General features: G+C 38.9%; 1 protein-coding gene across 2 annotated transcripts; it reads right to left on the reverse strand.

The window, feature by feature from the left end:
• Window positions 1-1927: 1927 nt before the first annotated feature.
• On the reverse strand, window positions 1928-18864 carry LOC127955959 (gastrula zinc finger protein XlCGF57.1-like). 2 transcript variants are annotated; one of them, XM_052553663.1, is made up of 3 exons: window positions 18621-18864; window positions 17777-18020; window positions 1928-3922 (listed from the first exon to the last, which is right to left on the reverse strand). In XM_052553663.1, the coding sequence occupies exons 2-3, from the start codon at window positions 17946-17948 to the stop codon at window positions 2544-2546; spliced, it is 1551 nt and encodes a 516-aa protein (XP_052409623.1). In that variant the 5' UTR covers window positions 17949-18020; window positions 18621-18864; the 3' UTR covers window positions 1928-2543. The 2 variants fall into 2 exon arrangements, with proteins under 2 accessions (XP_052409623.1, XP_052409624.1); XM_052553664.1 differs by lacking the exon at window positions 1928-3922 and adding an exon at window positions 7283-9097.
• Window positions 18865-19277: the final 413 nt, after the last annotated feature.

The following is a 19277-nucleotide window of genomic DNA, read 5'->3' on the forward strand; positions in this document are numbered from 1 at the left end:
CTGTCTAATCATCTGGTAGAAATAAAAATTGTGGAAGTTGTGGCCTAGTTTGACTCCTAACCCTAGGGTTGTGGGTTCGAGTCTCAGGCCGGCAGTACCATGACTTAGGTGCACTTGAGCAAGGCACCGAAACCCCCAACTGCTCCCCGGATACCACAGCATAAATGGCTGCCCACTGCTCCGGGTGTGTGTTCACAGTGTGTGTGTACTTAGAATTTATTCTCTGCATTTAACCCATTCAGAGTATGGGTCACTATACTTGGCTGACTATAACGTCAAGTCATATCACTCAATGAGTTGAGTATCTTAATTATAGCAGTGTTAAGAAAATCCATGCTACTGTATGACAAATCCTTATGACAACATGTAAATGGAGAAGAGAAGTGGTCCAAACACTGAGCCTTGAGCAACCCCAGTAGCAAGAAGTTTTGACATAGAAGACACCCTCCAAGACACCCTGACGGATCTATCTGAGAGTTAAGACTTGAACCACAGGAGTGCAGTTGATGAGATACCCATCTTTCTGAGGGTGGATATAATAATCTGGTGATCATGCTGGCAAACAGTTATGGAATTCAAGTTGATTCTTCCCACCCTTCTTGAATATCCCACAAAGGAATTATTCAAAAAGCACTTAAAAATGGATATGAGGCTGTATCTCCACCCATCTGGTGCATGTGTGTTATAATAAACATGACCTGAGACTACCTGCAGTGTCTGAGTGCAGTGCTCCCTAGTGGTCAGGAGGTAAGAAAAATGCATATTTTTGCTTATACTTCTGAATGGTTTGGCCAAAAATCAAGTCAAACCATACCAAATGTTTTAATGTCAGCCATTTTGAGTGTCTGCCATTTTGAATTTTGTTATTACGAAAATCGGTATGCATCTTTCGGCACCATGCCCTGATGGCACTCAAAAAATTTGGGTGCAGTGCCACAAATTATGAAAATGTTAATAACTTTTGCATTTTGAATTATAATATTGTAATGAAACTGATGTTGATAGATTCCTTGCATCAGGCAGAGAGCATTTATACAAATTCTACCATAATTGACTTAAGTTCTTCTCCACCATTTTGATTCATGTTGAAAACCTACTTTGTCGAACTCCACCTAGACTGGTCCAATTTTCACCAAATTTGACTCGGATCATCTTCAGAACAAGCTGGCAAAATGTTTTGTGTTAATATACAAAGCGTTTTTTGTTTAGAGCATCAACTAACTTTCTGGTTAAGATGCCAAAATGCATCTGAGGCTGTATCTCTGAAAAGCTTTGACATATTTCCACCAATCTATGTACGTGCCATTGTCACCTCACACTGACCACGCCACATCAATTTGGTAACTGAGCCACCTATTTGTCAAGAGTAATAAACCATTGATTTATTATTAGTTATGAAATGTCCAGAAATGCTAATAACTTTCGATTGCATTCACAGGTTCACAGGCCTTCTCCTCCATCTTCTGTGAGGACCACCACACCTGCTCCATTCTCCACCTATGTAATGGACAGGTTGTGGTGTGTACTAGTTTGTTTAAACGATAAGCAAATTATGTCCCAAACAGGGGGAGCCTGAAGGAGTCTTGCCAGCCCCTTCAAAGGCCCCGGCTTTATTCTGGTTGCCAGGTGAATGGAGCAAGACTATCCCTGTACAGAATAAGAGGTGGACTGCCAAGAGCATATTTTACTCTGGCAGATTTTAAGCTTTGGCATGAGCCCCTGTCCCAGCCCTTAGTTCCAACCAGATACCAACAACTGGTTGTTTTCCCATCGGTTGATGGTGCCGATGTCCTACCACCGTTGGAAGGTAAGGGTGTCCCCTCTAGTTTTAAGAACAAAAACCTACAAGCAGTCTGGTGAATTAATCCATTCTTCAAAATACTTTATTTAATATATACTGTAATTACCAAGGAAAGGAAGGACAAACTGCTTAGGACTGTTTATTGCAGCAAATTAATTAGAGGAAACAGCACGTACATGTAGATAAAAGTTACTGGAAGCACTACAAAGAATAAACTGTGCTGATAAACAAAATAAAATAAATACAATTAAAATTAATTCAGACCCAAGTATAACTAGAATAATATTTCAGTACTCTTCCTGATCATAAATTTAAAGTTGCCTGGTATTTCCATAGTACCACAATCAGTAAACTTGTCCAGATATTACAACATTCAAATGAAATCAAGGTGAGCCTCGGGTATGAGCCTCCACTGGGGACAGCAAACCAAGTTTGTTTAGCATTATTAGCAGGACTGGATGGGCAGGCAAATTTGTGAAAGAAAATAAAAATCCTTATGGTGAGGCTTAAAGAGATGAGCGATGCAAGTAAAAGAAATCATTAGCGATAATCAGATGTAGCCTGCATGCAGCTGTGTTGTGAACGTAGCCTTGATTTCAAACACAAACTGGGTCTCACTTTTGCATGACTTTTATGTGTGAAGGCAAATTATTATTATAATACACTGAATACAATTGAATTGTCTTTTGAAAATTAATGCACAAATAATTGTAGAAATCGCTCCTTTTTTTAAACCTCTTTGTCATTTCTTCTCAGGATGAGTTCGCAAATGACGTTTCATGCTGCTTGGACATGTGAAACTCTTCTCACACTGAGGACACTTGAAAGGCTTCTCTCCAGTGTGAACCACCTTGTGTATCTTGAGGCTTCCTTCTCTTGTGAAACTCTTTCCACACTGATGGCACATGAAAGGTTTTTCTCCAATGTGAGTTGTAACATGATCCTGAAGTTGATTTGTGTCTGTGAAACTCCTTTCACACTGATGACATTTAAAAACGTTTTCTCTTGAGTGAAACTTCATGTGATAAATAAGGTTTACATTATATCTGAAACTCTTTCCACACTGATCACATGTGAATGGATTCTCTCCAGTGTGAATTCTAATGTGAGTCTTTAGGTTTGCTTTATCTGTGAAACTCTTTTCACACTGAGGACAGGTGAAAGGCTTGTCTACAGTGTGTACTCTCATGTGGGCATTAAGAAATTTTTTTTGTGTAAAACTCTTTCCACACTGTTGACATACAAACGGCTTCTCTCCAATGTGAATCCTCATGTGAGTCTGAAGGTTTCCTTTTAATCGGAAACTCTTTTCACACAGTTTGCAAGTAAAAGGTCTCTTTCCAGTGTGAAAAATCATGTGGACATCACGTGTTCTTTTCTGTGTAAAACACTTTCCACACAGTTGGCAGGTGAAAGGCTTCTCTCCTGTGTGACTTCTTATGTGGACATAAAGGTGACTATTTTGTGTAAAACTCCATCCACACTGATTACATATGTAAGGTTTCTCTCCAGTGTGTACTTTCATGTGAGTTTTCAGATCTTTATTTAGTGTGAAACTCTTCCCACACAGTTTGCAGGTGTAAGGCTTCTTTCCAGGGTGAATTCTTATGTGGGCGTTAAGGTGACTATTTTGTTTAAAACTCCTTCCACACTGATTACACATGTAAGGTTTCTCTCCAGTGTGAACTCTCACGTGAGTCGTAAGATCTCGATTTCGTGTAAAACTCTTCCCACACAGTTTACAGGTGTAAGGTCTCTCTCCAGTATGAATGATCATGTGGGCATTAAGGTGATATTTCCGTGTAAAACTCTTTCCACACTGAGAGCATATGAACGGTTGCTTTTCAGTGTGCATTTTCTTGTGGGATTTAAGGCTTTCTTCTCGATTTAAATCTTCTCCACACTGTTGGCAGGTTAAATGTTTCTCTCCAGTATGAATTTTTAAGTGGGAACTAAGGTTTGTAGTTTGTGTTTTTTGAGCTTTTTTTGGTGAGGAAGTCTTTTCATTCTGTGGGCAACTAATCGGTTCATCTTCAGTTTTGAAATCATGATGTTTCTCATTTTGATCTTTGTCTTTCATTTCATTCAGTTCTTGACTCTCCTCTTTAAGTGCCATCAGGTCTGAGGTGAAATAATAAAAAAAAACATGGCACAAATTAATTAGAATCAATCAATCAATTAAAAAATTATTATGTGACAATTCAACAGTGAATCTCCAAATGACTGTTAAACAATATAAAGATTGTGTATTTAAAATACATGGTTTAATGGCATCTTTTCCCAAGTAGCCTAATGTCAGTGAAGACCAGTCTCATACAATTCTGATACAATTACTGCTACTGATCTGTCTCTATTAAATTAATTTCCTTCCAATTTTAACCATTAATTATAGCCATTATTACTGTAAAAACATTTTAAAAATCTTCACATAAACTATATGCATAAACTTTTAATTGATTATAAATTAATATTTATTAAACAAAACTCAGAAAAGTGATTGACGTTTTCTTTTGCTCTTTGATTTACATAAATTTCACAGACTGCAGGTTAAATTTCGAAAGCAGTATTGTCTCTTTAAAACCTGAGCTCATAACACAGAACTAACACACATCTGCTTTTCTCCCAACACATAATTTAGTACCTTTTTAACAAGACTTAAGACTGTGACTTTGAGGTCACGCTGTCTGAAGCAGCTAAATTACGTTAATTGCCTTCTGTAGCGCATTCTACATGTGGTGATCCCCAGGGATCAATCTTGGCACCGATCTTGTTTATATATATATATATATATATAATATATATATATAATTTGTTTGCTTAACGTATTTATGTGCAATTATTCTAAAGGGAATTTTAATGTCATACAAAAAATGTCACACACAGTACACACAAACCACTGGCCTGTGAAATAGTGAAAGAAGTCATACCTCAGGTAGATTGCATTTTTTCTTGTCTAGCTGGATGTTGACCTCATGATAATAATGTTGTTTGCATTCACCTAATCATTCACCTTGATTTGCCTAAATCAAAACGCGGATGATGAAGGGAATTGCAGGCAGCGTAAATCCCGCTAGCTGTGAACCTGGAACGACCGGGCTGCAGAGGATTCTACTTGGTCATAAAGCCTTCCTCACATGTGTTAACAAATGAAATTGTGATTTGGGCAAAACAAATTATTACTTATCAGTTAAGAATTTTTTATTTGCATGGTCTGGTAGTAATATGGCATATGACTGTGAATAGGGGAAAGACTGCGTTCTGTATAACTTTCCTACAGAATGCTTTGATGAATTATATAACTTTACCGGAGCCAGCTAACTAATTACAATTGGATTAGCTGCCAGAAACGCGGAGAGACATCCGAATCAACAAACATCAATGCGATTATAAATCAGATTATTATTATGATGTCAGAGTGTATATGAAGCAATAACCTTTTTCAAAATTTGCTAACAGCTGGCTCCAAAGCGCTTTACAATTTGCCTCACATACACACATTCACACACCGACTGCGGTGTCAGCCATTCAAGGCACCATCCAGCTCGTCGGGAGCAGCTGGGGTCAGGTGTCTTGCTCAAGGACACCTCGACACTTGGTCAGGTGGAGCCGAGGATTGAACCACCAACCTACCGGTTTGTAGACAACCTACATGAACCACTGAGCCACTGCCGCCCCACTAATAACTTACCCGTCCGAGGGCTCTCAGTCCCTCCATTAAAGCTGTGTGTACAGTATACTGTCCATGTCCAGAAAGGTAAGAAAAACATCATCGAAGTAGTCCATGTGACATCAGAGGGTCAGTCATTAAAACCCCTCACTGTGTTTGAATCTCTCGTCTCCTGTGTTTCCCTGGGTTCCCGATCGTCACAGAAGGACTTCATCATGTTTAGATCCAGCGGTGTGGAACTTCGTGTCCGTTCCCCAGCCAGTGTGGAGGAGCGGAGGGCGAGATTCTGCTAATTAACCACTCTCCGTCAAGAGGGTACTGAGGTGGGTGGTGTGGCACAAGGGTTCTGGACCCTGGCGGATGGTATTGGATATAATGATGCGTCCCTGAAGGACCTTTTCAATGCCGGTCTGGATGACCCGGTGCCAGAGAGGGAAACTGATCAGTTGGACTCCTTTGATTTTAGGGGGTTCATCTTTTACCTACAGCATCGGTCTCCGTGGGATACCCCAGCCACACCTGTCTCTCCCGGTGGGATGGCCGACTCTAGACAGGGGTCAACAGACAGGAGGACTGCCAGCCCAGCGCCACAGCACAAGGTGGCCACCCGCCCAGCGCCACAGCCCAAGTTGCCCGCCACTGCACAAGATGGCTGCTGGCCCAGAGACATGGCACAAGATGGCCGCCTGTCCAGCACCTCTGCACAAGATGACTGCCACAGTTGACCCTCCCCGTTGACCCTCCAGAGTCCGGTCAGGTCCCCGTTGACCCTCCAGAGTCGGGTCAGGTCACCGTTGACACTCATGAGTTAAGCACTACCCCAGTTAGACCTCAGGAGTCAAGTCAAGTTACCAATGATCTTCATGGGCAAAATCAAGTCACCAGTGTTCTTCATGGGCAAAGTCAATTCACCGACTATCTTCATAGGCAAAGGCAAGTCACCATTGATCTTCATGAGCAGAGTCAGGTCACCAATGATCTTCATGAGCAGAGTCAAGTCCTCACTGATCTTCCTGAATCCAGTCTAAACTCTGCGAAACTACCAGAGCCTCTCCACACCTCTGCTGAACTACCAGAGCCTCTCAACGTCTCTGCTGAACTACCAGAGTCTCTCCTCGTCTCGGCTGAACTACCAGAGCCTCTCCTTTTTCCCTGGGTTCCTGATCGTTACATTAGTGCAATTTTGACACATTCATTTCTCTGAAATATGACAAAATTGAACCAGGATACTTTGTCACAAGAAAGAAAATATGTCACAATGCTCTTTTTAGGATTTAACTCACTTTTGACCAGATGTGTAGTTACAGCGCTTTGCCTTTGGATGGCAGTGTGGCTTGACAGTCTCATTTACATATAAACTTCAGTTGGTTTGCTCACAAGCAGTTGCAAATGGTTACATATTATACCTTTCTTATGCTCGCTGCACAGGTTACTGCTCCAATACTCAGTGGTAGAGCATTGCATTTGCAGCACAAAAGGTTGTGGATTCAATTTCCAGGGAACACACATACTGGTAAAAAAAAATGTATACCCTGAATGCACTTCAAGTCGCTTTGGATAAAAGCATCTTTTTAGTGCATCAAGCATTCTAATAATCAAGTATGATTTAATAATATAACTTTAGTAATTAAAAATAAACTTGATAACCATGTTTGAATGCATATTAGTCTTTTTAACTGAACATTTTAACTGGACTGTTGGTGGCGTTTTTTTTGGTCATTCAGTGTCTCTGTAAAAATAATAATTTTTGGGAACAAAAAAAACCTAGCTAAAAAACTGATAGGATAATAATGATATGAATTCCACTAATGAGAACCATGAAACGCATTAATGTTTACTAAAAATTAATGAGCTGCTGGATTTATGAATATTAAACAGGTTTTGTGCATTCACTCGAACTGATTTGCTAAAATCATAACAGGGACGATAATAGGGGAGCGCCAGCCAATGAGATTGCAGCTTGCGCATTAGCACTGCCCACTACCAGAATTTACAACACGTCAAATACAGGTGCGTTGCACATCCATTGAGATGTGCACAAAAAAAACACAAAAGGACAGATCGCCTGACGGAGAGTGAAACTGAAGCACTATATATATCTGTGCTTAACATATTCATAGCCTCCAATTCACACACTGGCGAGTAAAATGTGTACATTTATTAGACATTGGCTAATATTAGACATCATTTAGTCGCCCAGAGTGAAGACTTAGTCGCATATGCAAGTGATTTACTCACAATGTAGAGCGTTGGTACTACTGGCAGAGGAAATGTACGATCAGGGTTACCTGTCCCGAATCATACTCTACTGAACTGTACCATACCACACAGTGAAAATGAGCCGTTAAACTCAAGATGAGACATCATCACACGTAAACAGCTCAGTTACTTGACATACATTTATTTAAATATAAAGTTAGTACACAGAATGAAATTGAATGACTTCCAAAACGAATGAGCAGATGATGGTAGAAATGACTACTTTTTTTAAACATCTTATCACACTGAGGAAAACGTCTGTTTCTTCCCAGAGTGGGTTTTCAAATGACGTTTCATGCTGCTTGGACATGTGAATCTCTTCTCACACTGAGGACACTTGTAAGGTTTCTCTCCAGTGTGAACCACCTTGTGTATCTTAAGGTATTCTTTAATTTTGAAACACTTTCCACACTGTTCGCACGTGAAAGGCTTCTCTCCAGTGTGAACTCTCATGTGAATCTTGAGTTTTCCTTCTTTTGTGAAATTCCTTCCACAGTGATGGCACATGAAAGGTTTTTCTCCAATGTGAATTTTGACATGATCCTGAAGGTGATTCGTGTCTGTGAAACTCCTTTCACACTGATGACATTTAAAACTCTTTTCCCTTGAGTGAATACTGATGTGATAATTAAGGTTTTCTTTATATCTGAAACTCTTTCCACACTGACTACATATGAAAGGCTTCTCTCCAGTGTGACTTCTTATGTGAGTCTTTAGGCTTTCTTTGAGTCTGAAACTCTTTTCACATTGAGGGCAGGTGAAAGGTTTCTCTCCAGTGTGAACTCTCAGGTGGGCATCAAGGGTGCTTTTCTGTGCAAAACATTTTCCACACTGGGAACATATTAATGTTTTTTTCTCAGTGTGAACTCTCATGTGAATCGTAAGTCCTCCATTTCGTGAGAAACTCTTCCCACACTGAGGGCAGGTGTAAGGTCTCTCTCCAGTGTGAATACTCATGTGGGCTTTAAGGTGACTTTTCAGTATAAAACTCTTTCCACACTGATCACAGGTGTAAGGTCTCACTTCGGTGTGAATTCTCATGTGTGTCCTAAGGTTTTTTTTCCGGGCAAAACATTTTCCACACTTAGGGCATATTAACTGTTTATTTTCAGTGTGAATTTTCATGTGAACTTCAAGACTTTCTTTTTGATTGTACATTTCTCCACACTGTTGGCAGGTCTCTCCAGTAGGAGTTCTCATTTGGGAATCAATGTTTTGTGTTTTTTCATCTTTTTTTGGCGGGGGAGTCTTTTCAGTCTGTGAGCAACTAATCGATTCTTCTTCAGTTTTGAAATCATGATGTTCTTCATTCTGATATTTCACTTTCCTTTCATTCAGTTCTTGACCCTCCTCTTTCAGTGCCATCAGGTCTGAGGTGAAAAGAGACCGATACAAGTTAACACTAGTAGTGGTCGACCGATATATCAGCCAATATTTGGCATTTTTCAAATATTAGCATCGGCCAATTAGGTTTTTCTGAAAGACTAGAAGTAGAAGTGTGCCTAATAATCAGATAAAACGGTTAATCAATGGAATTAATTTATACAGAAAGTATTATAACGATTGCTTTTATATTATTAGTAATAGAAAGGCAAGCATTATAATAATGTTTTGTTTGCTGGCAGCATTAGGAAAACATGGATTTATATAATTTAAACAAATGTTTGAACGTCAAATGAACATTTAATTTCACAAACCTTGCAAACTTAAGGTTGCAAAGTTTTAAACTTTTAACTCTTCATTTCAAATTATGCTGCACTTATTGCATCTATCCACGGTCATAATCATGTCATTTTCACTGTGTGCTGTATGTAAAATGAGTGTTACCCTGGCTTTATTTGATAAAGATAATTCCCAATGCACACAAACTTCCCAGAATACTGAGTGCCCCGTTGGTTATAGTGTTTACTTCATTTTTAAATATATATTTTTAAATATTTATTTGTAAAAAAAATACTTTGTCTTCTAAAGTGTGTGTTTATTTTACACATTTATTTTTTAATCCATTGTCAAATATTAATAATACATTTCTTTTTACAGTTATATCGGCTATCGACCATCCGCTTTCCAAGATATCGGCAGTCAAGAGACACATACCGGTTGACCACTAATCACCAGTTATGGAGCAACAGACATTAAAACATGACATGAAAAGCATCATATTCAAACACGTGCATGCTAGATCCTGTACCTACTAAACTACTGAAAGACATGTAACCTGTAATATCAGAACTACTCATTGATATTGTTAATCCTTTGATTACTTAAGGACCTCCATCCATCTAGATCTTGATGAAGAGATGTACCATTACATTGTTTTTTGTAGTTATTGCATTCACAAATTGTTTTGTTAATAATCATGGCCTTCTTTCATGTTATAAATGTTGCAAGATCAACAAATAAGCTTTAGCTGATTGAATAGAGCACTTACTAGTCACAGTGTTCACTAACTGTGTTTCCATTACCCTTCAAATTGCACAAACTGAAATAGTGAATTGAAAATACACCCAATGGAAACCTATCAATTTCCCAAAACTTCCATATAGCTCCCGTTAGGCTTGCATTAGGCGTGTTTTTAGGCAATTCGAGAACAGAATAATTTTCAAAACTGCAATGGAAACATTATTCACATTTACAGGTCATCTGGCGAACACAAAAGTTATATGATCATTCTCTAATGTATTATAATAGGGTGACCATACGTCCTCTTTTCCATGGTCATGTCCTCTATTTGGACCTAAAATATGCATCCGGCCAGGGTTTCTAAATTGCCCAAAATGTCTGATTCAGATTTAGCTTTCTATGGTTGCCATACATTGTGTGCATTTTTGTATTAAAGCCCTTTTCTTAATCCTACACCCAATTTCTGACCAACCCGCTTGCCCCCGCAAACTTTCTAGTATTCAATTTAATTTTCATGCATCAGGAAGCCACTATCAATATGGTGAGTATTTACTGCCATGTTTCCACCGCAGGAACTTTACCCAGGAACTAGGGACTTTGGGCTGGTACTTGGTGTGTTTCCACTAAGGAACCAGGAACTAAAAGTTCTGGGTAAAAATTTCACCCCAAAAATGTCCCTGCTGGCGAGGTGGTACTTTTTCAAAGTTCAGGAACTTTCAGGGGTGGGACTACCACTGAACATGCTGATTGGTCGGATTCAGGCCGCATTTGATTGGTCGACTCCACGCAGCAGTAAATTCCATCCACCATTTTCCAAAATGTGTTGTGACAGAAGGAACAGAAGTTGTCTTCAACAATGGAATGTAATAAAAAATACGATCGTTGGAACGACAATGAGGTGCAGGCTTTATTAAGCAATTTATTATTTGCGGAAATCGGCTATGCGAGCTTTGTATAGTGCACACTGGAAAACAATGCAGAGAGAAGTTGAAAAACCTAAAGTAAGACTACAAGAAAATAACGAATCACAACAATTGAAGTGGTTCCGATCAGCGTACTAACAAGTGGTTTGTCAGCCTGGACGCATTGCTAGGACACAGACCATCCTTTTCTGGTGCAGCGATGACTAAAGACTCCGCTACTGCATTGTTGGAAGCCATTCCGCAATCCGATGATCAGTGGGCTGAAGGTAAATAAATATACGTATGTATCACATCAAAATGATATCTTCTTAAATTCGTTGTCGTGATAAATCAATCTTACTTTTTTAACACCATGTTTTTCCAGACGAAACGAGTGGGCCGAATGAATTGCAGGCAACAGAGGCCAGCGTGTTTTCCCTTGCAATCACCAGTAGCCCCTTGTCCCGTGTTTCCCACTGAATCACACACGCCAAGGTATTAGCCACGTTTGTTCTTTGTCCAAAATTATAACGTTACTTCACAACTGACCTATTGCATATGTTAATGGTTTTGTGATATTTTGTTTATTTTATATTTAAAACTAACATTGCCCATGATCAAATATTAAAATATGGAACATGATGGGACAACACAAATAGTTTAAAATGAAGATTTTTTGGCAAAAATCTTTTTAATAATTTTTGATGACTCCTTTTGTGTCAGGATGGATTTGCGTGTTTATTACCATATGTTGACTATATTTCTTCCACTTTAGGGAAGAGGAAAAGGGATAGTGACTTCCTTGATGCGCTGAGAGACATGGAAGTCGCTAACCGAGCCGCCCTGCAGCGTGGACAAGAACAGCGAGAACAGTACATGCATCTGTTACTCGAGAGCCAGGCTGAGGAGAGAGAGATGAGGAGGCAGGAGTTGGCATTCCTCCAGTCAGAAGCTAGAGAAAGCAGGCAACAACATAGAGACTTTCAGGCTGGGTTTCTGTCTGTTCTAGGAGAGTTCGTACAGTCTTTCAAAAAGAAGCCACTTGACTGAACAGTTTCTCGTTTGCACATACACATTTGTCTTTGCACTTTCGGAGTTTATATTTAGTAGTCTACATTTGAGGTGGATCAAAATCTATAATCAAAGTGGTCCTAAAATCTTCTTATAAAGTCAACTCTGAACTTTTAATCCACGTCATATGATTACTACTGTATTTTATATACTGTTGGAATTACTGCTTTCAGTAGTTGAACAAAAAAGTAGAGGGTTTTTTTTAGGCTGGGCTGCGGCCTGTTATTGGCCAGGTTCTAAAATACATTTGCACATTACTATTTAATTGTTCCAAAGTTTTATTTATATTTGTAAAAAATATATATATATTTTTTATTTTGTCAGAAATACTAATGTAAAATAAAGTTTGAAGTGTGACTATTGTTTTCCAGTGTCTTTTGTTTTCAATCATTATCTAGCACTTATGGTACTTTTTAAATGTTCTGGTTAGAAGTTAAAACGTTTAACACATACTACATTACACATACAATATGTAAAAGGAGATACTGCTTGAATTCCCCAATACTAATAATATTCATAATACTGTGAGGAAGTACTGACTTACAGTTCTTATTAAATTAATCCATTAAACACCAATAAGCTGTGTATTTTAAGTTAAAATCCAACACACATTACAGATTCTCATATTACAGTGATACTGTAGTATGCACTTTTAGTAAATTGAATTTATTAAAAGAAAGTTGTACACAGTTTTTGTTGCAATGTTGTATAACAGGTGTATCAGCATGAAAACAAGACACATTACAGCCTTTCAGTGATACTGCAGCTTACTACGTTGTCGTCAAAAACTGCATTAGAGCTGTGCGTGCATCTAGTCCCTCAGCCTCTACAGTGGCCGACAGAAGCACCATCAGGCTGGTTTAATGCACTGGTCACACATTCTTCCCTGAACTCATCAACATTCATTTCACAAAGGTTATGCAGAACACAACATGCAGGGATTTGACCTTGTGCGTACTTGCAGTCATTCTGTTTTAGCAACCTCCTCCATCTTCTTTTTTAGTCTGCCAAAGGCATTCTCCACCACCACCCTGGCTCTGCTTGTTTTTTGGTTGTACACAAGTTTTTGAGGTGTCATTTGTACGTTGTCTGTAAAAGGTTTCATCAGCCAGATCTTCAAAGGATAAGCTGCATCACCAAGGACAAAGTACCCCACATCATGTTTTTTGTTACATCAGGTAGTAACAAACCCCTATCCACTAGGCCCCACAAACCTGACAAACGCAGCACTCTGGCATCATGCAGGCTTCCTGGTGCTCCAACAAAGACATTCCAAAAAAGACCCCTTCCATCCACAACAGCCTGCAGGATGATTGAATGCCGGCCCTTTCGGTTGAAGTACTCTGTGTGATAGTCCTCCGGTCCAAGAATGGGGATGTGTGACCCATCAATAGCACCTACACACTGTGGCAACCCCCATCTGCATTCAAAAATTGTAGCCATTTCTTTTAACTTTTCACTGTTTGATAATTTAATAACTTCTGGCGTGAGAACCTTCTCAACAGCAAAGCAAAAATCACGAACACATTGACACACAGTAGCAACTCCAATTCCAAATAAGTGAGAGATTCTTCTGTACTTGGAGTTGGTCGCTAAAATCCACAGTGTAATGGTGATTCTTTTTTCGATGGGTTCACAAAGTCTGTAGTTTGTGTCTTGTCTCTCTAGTTGAGTTTACAATCGATGACAGAGGTACATAAAAGTATCCTTAGACATCTGGAAATTCAGCGAAAGTAGAAACCACGCTGTCGCATCATGCAGTTGTTCTATCGTGTACCCAAACTGATGGCGAAACGCGACGCATTCGATAGTACTCACAAATCTAGAACACACAAAAGTGGCAAAAATAAGTTTACGTAATCTATAATAACATTAGTCACAACTCTGGATAATTTTGATTGAATTATTTCTTACCAATCTTGTTCTTTCTGCCCGATGGTGCGGGTTTGTCCCAGCCATCTCATGGTTGATGTCAGCAAATTGCTGATAAGACACGTCTCATTTTGTATTGACCATTACGAGCTTCCGGAATACGCTTTACTATCAGTGCTCATCTGTTTTCTGCCATTTGGTGCATTATTCCTTGAGTAAACCAATACACCTTGAGCAGAAGCAGCATTCCTTGAATCTCCTGCATAGTACTTTTTCTTTCGCACAAGAATGATTACAATCTGTCACTGATAGGAAGAAGCAGTAACACGCAGTACTACGTCACCAGACAATTTAACATAATCTTCCCGGTACTTTAGCCCGCGGAGGAAATGCACAAGGCCACAGGTCTGTGGGGATAATTTCGGTGGAAACGCAGCACAAATCACTTTGGAGGCAGCTCGTGATGAATGGGGGGGTTGCCAAATCCACATTTTTTTCTACGGAACTGGGCAGATTTTAAACTGTTGCAGCAGGTTGATTTTCTTCCGTGGGTTAGGGTTTTGAAATATAGCATAAATTACATTTGACTAAAATGCTTGTATTGACACATTTTGCATTCTACCAATGATATAACTTTTGTGAGGGTTGCATAGCCACTGGTAGGAAGTCTTTTAGCTGCGTTTATGATCAATCTGCAGAATGGTGACTGTGAAATATATATTTTAGGTTGGGAAATGACACATTTTGGATTTTGATATGGGATATGGCCGTTGTACTACTTTTGAGGTTACTTTAACCAGAACAATACTAATGTTACAGAAAATACAACAAAATGAACAATTTGTCGAACTCACATGCTTTTTGAAACATTTTCCTTACTCCTTTGTCCTCACATTTAGACAGGCTCGTGTAACTCTACTACTTAAGAAACCCACTCTTAATCCATCTCTTTTAGAGAACTACAGACCAGTTTTCCTTCTTCCTTTCATTGCAAAAACACTTGAACGAGCTGTGTTCAACCAAGTCTCTGCATTTCTCACACAGAACAACCTCCTTGACAGCAACCAATCTGGCTTCAGAAGTGGACATTCAACCTTGCTTTCTGTTGTTGAAGCTCTAAGATTGGCAAAAGCGGAATCCAAATCTTCAGTACTTATCCTGCTTGATCTGTCCGCTGCTTTTGACACTGTTAACCACCAGATCCTCCTGTCAACCCTACTGATAAAAGGCATCTCAGGAACCACACTTCATTGGTTTGAATCTTAACTATCAGATAGGTCTTTCAAAGTATCTTGGAGAGGTGAGGTGTCCAAGTTGCAACATCTAACTACTGGGGTGCCTCAGGGCTCAGTTTTTGGACCACTTCTCTTCTCCGTCTACATCGCATCATTAGGTTGTGTCATTCAGAAACATGGCTTTTCATACCACTGCTATGCTGATGACACTCAACTCTACCTCTCATCCGTTGCTGTATTGTGGGGTGTAATAGCGCAGCACATAATCGCCATGGGGAAAATAAAATGAGAATGGATTAACTTTACACCGCTTTCCTGCTTGTAGGCGCGACCACGGAGACCATAACATCTGAATATTAATTTATATAGCTTAAGTCAACATTGAAAATAAGGGAAATTTCTCGGATTACTCATCCAAAATATGGAAAATTTTAACATCCATCTTTTTGTTGCTATCCCTCTGCTGACAGCAAAAAGTCGTACTACAAAACTAACTAACGTTAAGCGATTTGTGAAGCTAGGTCTAACGTGACTTTAGTTGCAGATTGGCATGAAATCGTGCTCTCACAACAACCACGCTGTCTTAAAAAGCCCAACATCACGCTAAGGTTGCTTTCAAGTAAACAAAACAATGCTTTGAAAACATATGTTTCGTTGGAAGGGCAAGGGGTAGCAACAGGACAACAGTACAGAGACTGACAGGTCAGATCTAAGTGCTAACGGGAGATTTTACAGGGAAGACAGCGGGAAAATAGCTCAAATACGTGAGAAACCCCGGATAAAAACGGGAGGGTTGACAGCTTCTAACTTTGTTAAAAGTACATGTGTGAATGGTTGTTAGCACTAACGTTTACCAAACTAGCAGCAAGGTGTGTGCCGGTTTTATGATCTGCAACTCCTGAACATATCCATTTGTGAACTGCACATGAGACTCCAATGACTTGTAGCTTCGGAACTGTTCTGAAGTGTAGGTGCTCATAAAACAAACAATGTAGCCGAGGATATCTGTAATAGGGCTGTCACTTTTTGTTCGAAAATCGATTGCACAATCGATCGGACCAACCAAAAAAAGTTTTGAAAATGAAAATAAGGAATTGATTTTAACCAAATATGTACACTATTAATTTTAAAATAATTAAACAATTAAAAAATATACATGTAACAAAACTCACAAACAAGCAGAAAAAGAAAATAAAGAATTCTGAAAGTGCAGTATTCCTTGCGAAAGCTAGACAGAAAACGCGCGCCTATTGTGAGTTATGAAAAGGACCATTGCAAGCTGACAGCGACCGGTAATACCCCCACCTTGCGCAGCTGTATCTGAGTGTCCCTGGGACATCAGTGCAGTCGGACCGTGTCTTCTCAACAGCTGGACATACAGTGAATAAAAAATGCTCTGCTCTGGACCCCGAAAATGTTGATCGACTTGTTTTCCTGTCCAATAAATTTGTAATGGCCCTAGCCTTTTTGCGCATGCCTGCCTAGTGCCGCCTAGAATAAGTGTCGTTAAAACTTTCAGTTTTTTTAACAGTTGTTTCAAATGGATTGATCATCATTTAAAATAATCTTGGAGATTTTTGAAAAGCTTAAATCATAAATGCAGCCGGTTTGCAGCCTGCAGTGATGTTGTTCTTTTGTTATGGCAGCCGTCCCCTCTGCATATATATTTTTTAGAGAATGTTGCACTCCTGTTGCTGTTTGCTATTCTGCACGAAACTTAATGCCAATAAATAAGAAATATTGCTGACTTGTGCGTTTCCAGCGATCTCTTTACGTTCGTCTGTTATTTGTGCTTGAAAAAGGAAACGTCTTTTTTTAGACATGGAAAATCGATTTTACAATCAATTCAATGAACACTTATGTCTTAAAAATCGAAAATGATTTTTTCACAAAAGTGACAGCCCTAATCTGTAATGCAAAAGTGCGGCAGCAAGTAATCGTCGGTGCTCCACTCTTTGTTAGGAATTTCATATGGATCCAAACCGTTAATGTTGCAGATTATGTGCACATACTGGTCCCTGACATCCATATTTTGTGTATCCCTTTAAATCCCACAACCTTTTCGCGACTTTACCATCTTTTCTCTTTCTCCCAACTCTGCTTCTTCTCGTTCGACTTGCTGTATGTTTACATTCGCGAGGCTACCAGCAGGGCCGCCATGTCCCAGAATGCAACGCGGCGCCCAAGCCCTATAGCACTTTTATATCATTGCTCTTTTTGTTGATTTTGATTGCTTCCATTGTCCTCATTTGTCACTTTGGATAAACGTGTCTGCTAAATGCGTCAATATATATATATATATATATATATATATATATATATATATATATATACATACATACATATGGCAAGTTTTGTATTATTGGTACTCTCAATTGCATGATGTCATAATTGTGAAAGCAGGATCTTCTGTTTTGTTTGGTCATGTGATCGCAACATTTCTGTTGAATGTCTCAACATTTCTACACTCATGTGACATTTTTCAACGATATCATTAATTTCAGTAGAGCTAGACATTTTGATAAGAATCAAATGAGTGAGTTCAGCTTTAAGAAGTAAAACCAACCTGTTTGTTCCTCAATTTCTTCATACTTCAGACTGAATGTTTCTTCAATCTTTATGTCTTCACCCTCCTCTTTAATAAACTCCATCTTTGTTTGTTCCTCAGTATCTTCATGTTTGACTCTGAATGTTTCTTCAATATTCTTGTCTTCACTCTCCTCTTTAATAAATGCCATCTTTATAATTGTGAGTCACATGAATCTCAGTCGCTTCAGCAGGAGGTTTTCCCTGTGTTTGGATGCGTTGTCCTATAACAATAATTTAAAGAAAGAAAAATAAATGCATGCTAAATCTCTGTGCGTCTAAATCAGCTCCCTAGTTCAGTAGTCAGCACACTGAGAAGGGAGTCAGTTAAAGAGATAGTTAACGGACTTCTAATGATCTGAATAAAATAGTCAAATTATAAAGTTAATATTAGGTGTTCATTTTTTTATATTTGGTATTCAATAATTTATACATAAAATTAAATAGATTACACTTTCATGTAAACATTTGCAGCTGGTCCGTAAAAGCTGTCATTGCTGAACATGTTTGTTGTTCTCATTTATTGTCAGCGCGCGCTGATTCGAATCACTGAATCATTTTACGAATGATTCGGTTCAGATGATTCGGATTCTCCGTTTCTCTCACTTCGTTCTCGTCGTACTTGAAGGATAAATTTATTTACGATATAATAGGGAACGAAATGAGACGCATCTTTTCTGTCATTAATGTGAGTATGGGCTTTACTCGCAAAAATAACGTTAAATAAATTATTACAACATTATATTCCAGCATCTAGATTTTACGTAAGGTTGTAAAATGTGTCAATTAACAGAAAGGTTAGAACTGATTTAAACCCTACTAACCTTTCTTCCGCCGAATCACAACAGATGCAGGGAGCGCGTTAGGGCTTGAAGGGGCGCGACTTTATGACGTCACATCTTCAGATCAAAATAAAAGTCCCGTTTACACTGAAGTCTATATGCATAACAAAGCATTGTCACAATTATTAGAAAGGTAAATCTATATTATATATAGATTTTTTATTAATGTGCATTTACAACACTATACTATATGTTTTCGTACCTTGCTATTAAATTACATAAGACTAGTCAATGCTGCTGCATAAGTGTTGCTATACCAATTCTGAGAGAGTGACTGCAAATCTGACACCTTTCACTCTTTTGACTTAACTGTGGCTTCTTCCGAAATCGCATACTTAATGAGTAAGTACTTAATTTCAATATGAATGCGATCCGCCATGTTTACGTTATCATGTGACATAAAAAAAAAGCGCAACAACTTAAAATAAATGACCGACAGGTGCACCAACATCTCAGTAGATCGGCAACCATATACACACTTAGGTCCGTTGAATGTTAGCATTTGCAATCATGTCTGCACAGAGGAGACGTCGGACAGCTGCTCGAAGATCTCGTCTTTGGCGAAGGCTGTTAACGTTATACTGGAAAAATGTAAATATTGTTACTTAAAAAGTAATATTAACTTTCCCACCCCAACAC

The sequence above is a fragment of the Carassius gibelio genome, chromosome B4 (genome assembly GCF_023724105.1).
Source record: "Carassius gibelio isolate Cgi1373 ecotype wild population from Czech Republic chromosome B4, carGib1.2-hapl.c, whole genome shotgun sequence".
Classification (NCBI taxonomy): Eukaryota; Metazoa; Chordata; class Actinopteri; order Cypriniformes; family Cyprinidae; genus Carassius; species Carassius gibelio.

Bases quoted from the DNA above. Each gene is read 5' to 3' on its own strand.
- LOC127955959 (XM_052553663.1), bottom strand. From the start codon at position 17,948: ATGGCATTTATTAAAGAGGAGAGTGAAGACAAGAATATTGAAGAAACA. The intron at 3,923-17,776 runs GTTGGTTTTACT...ATTTCACCTCAG, and splicing joins AGAAATTGAGGAACAAACAG to ACCTGATGGCACTTAAAGAG.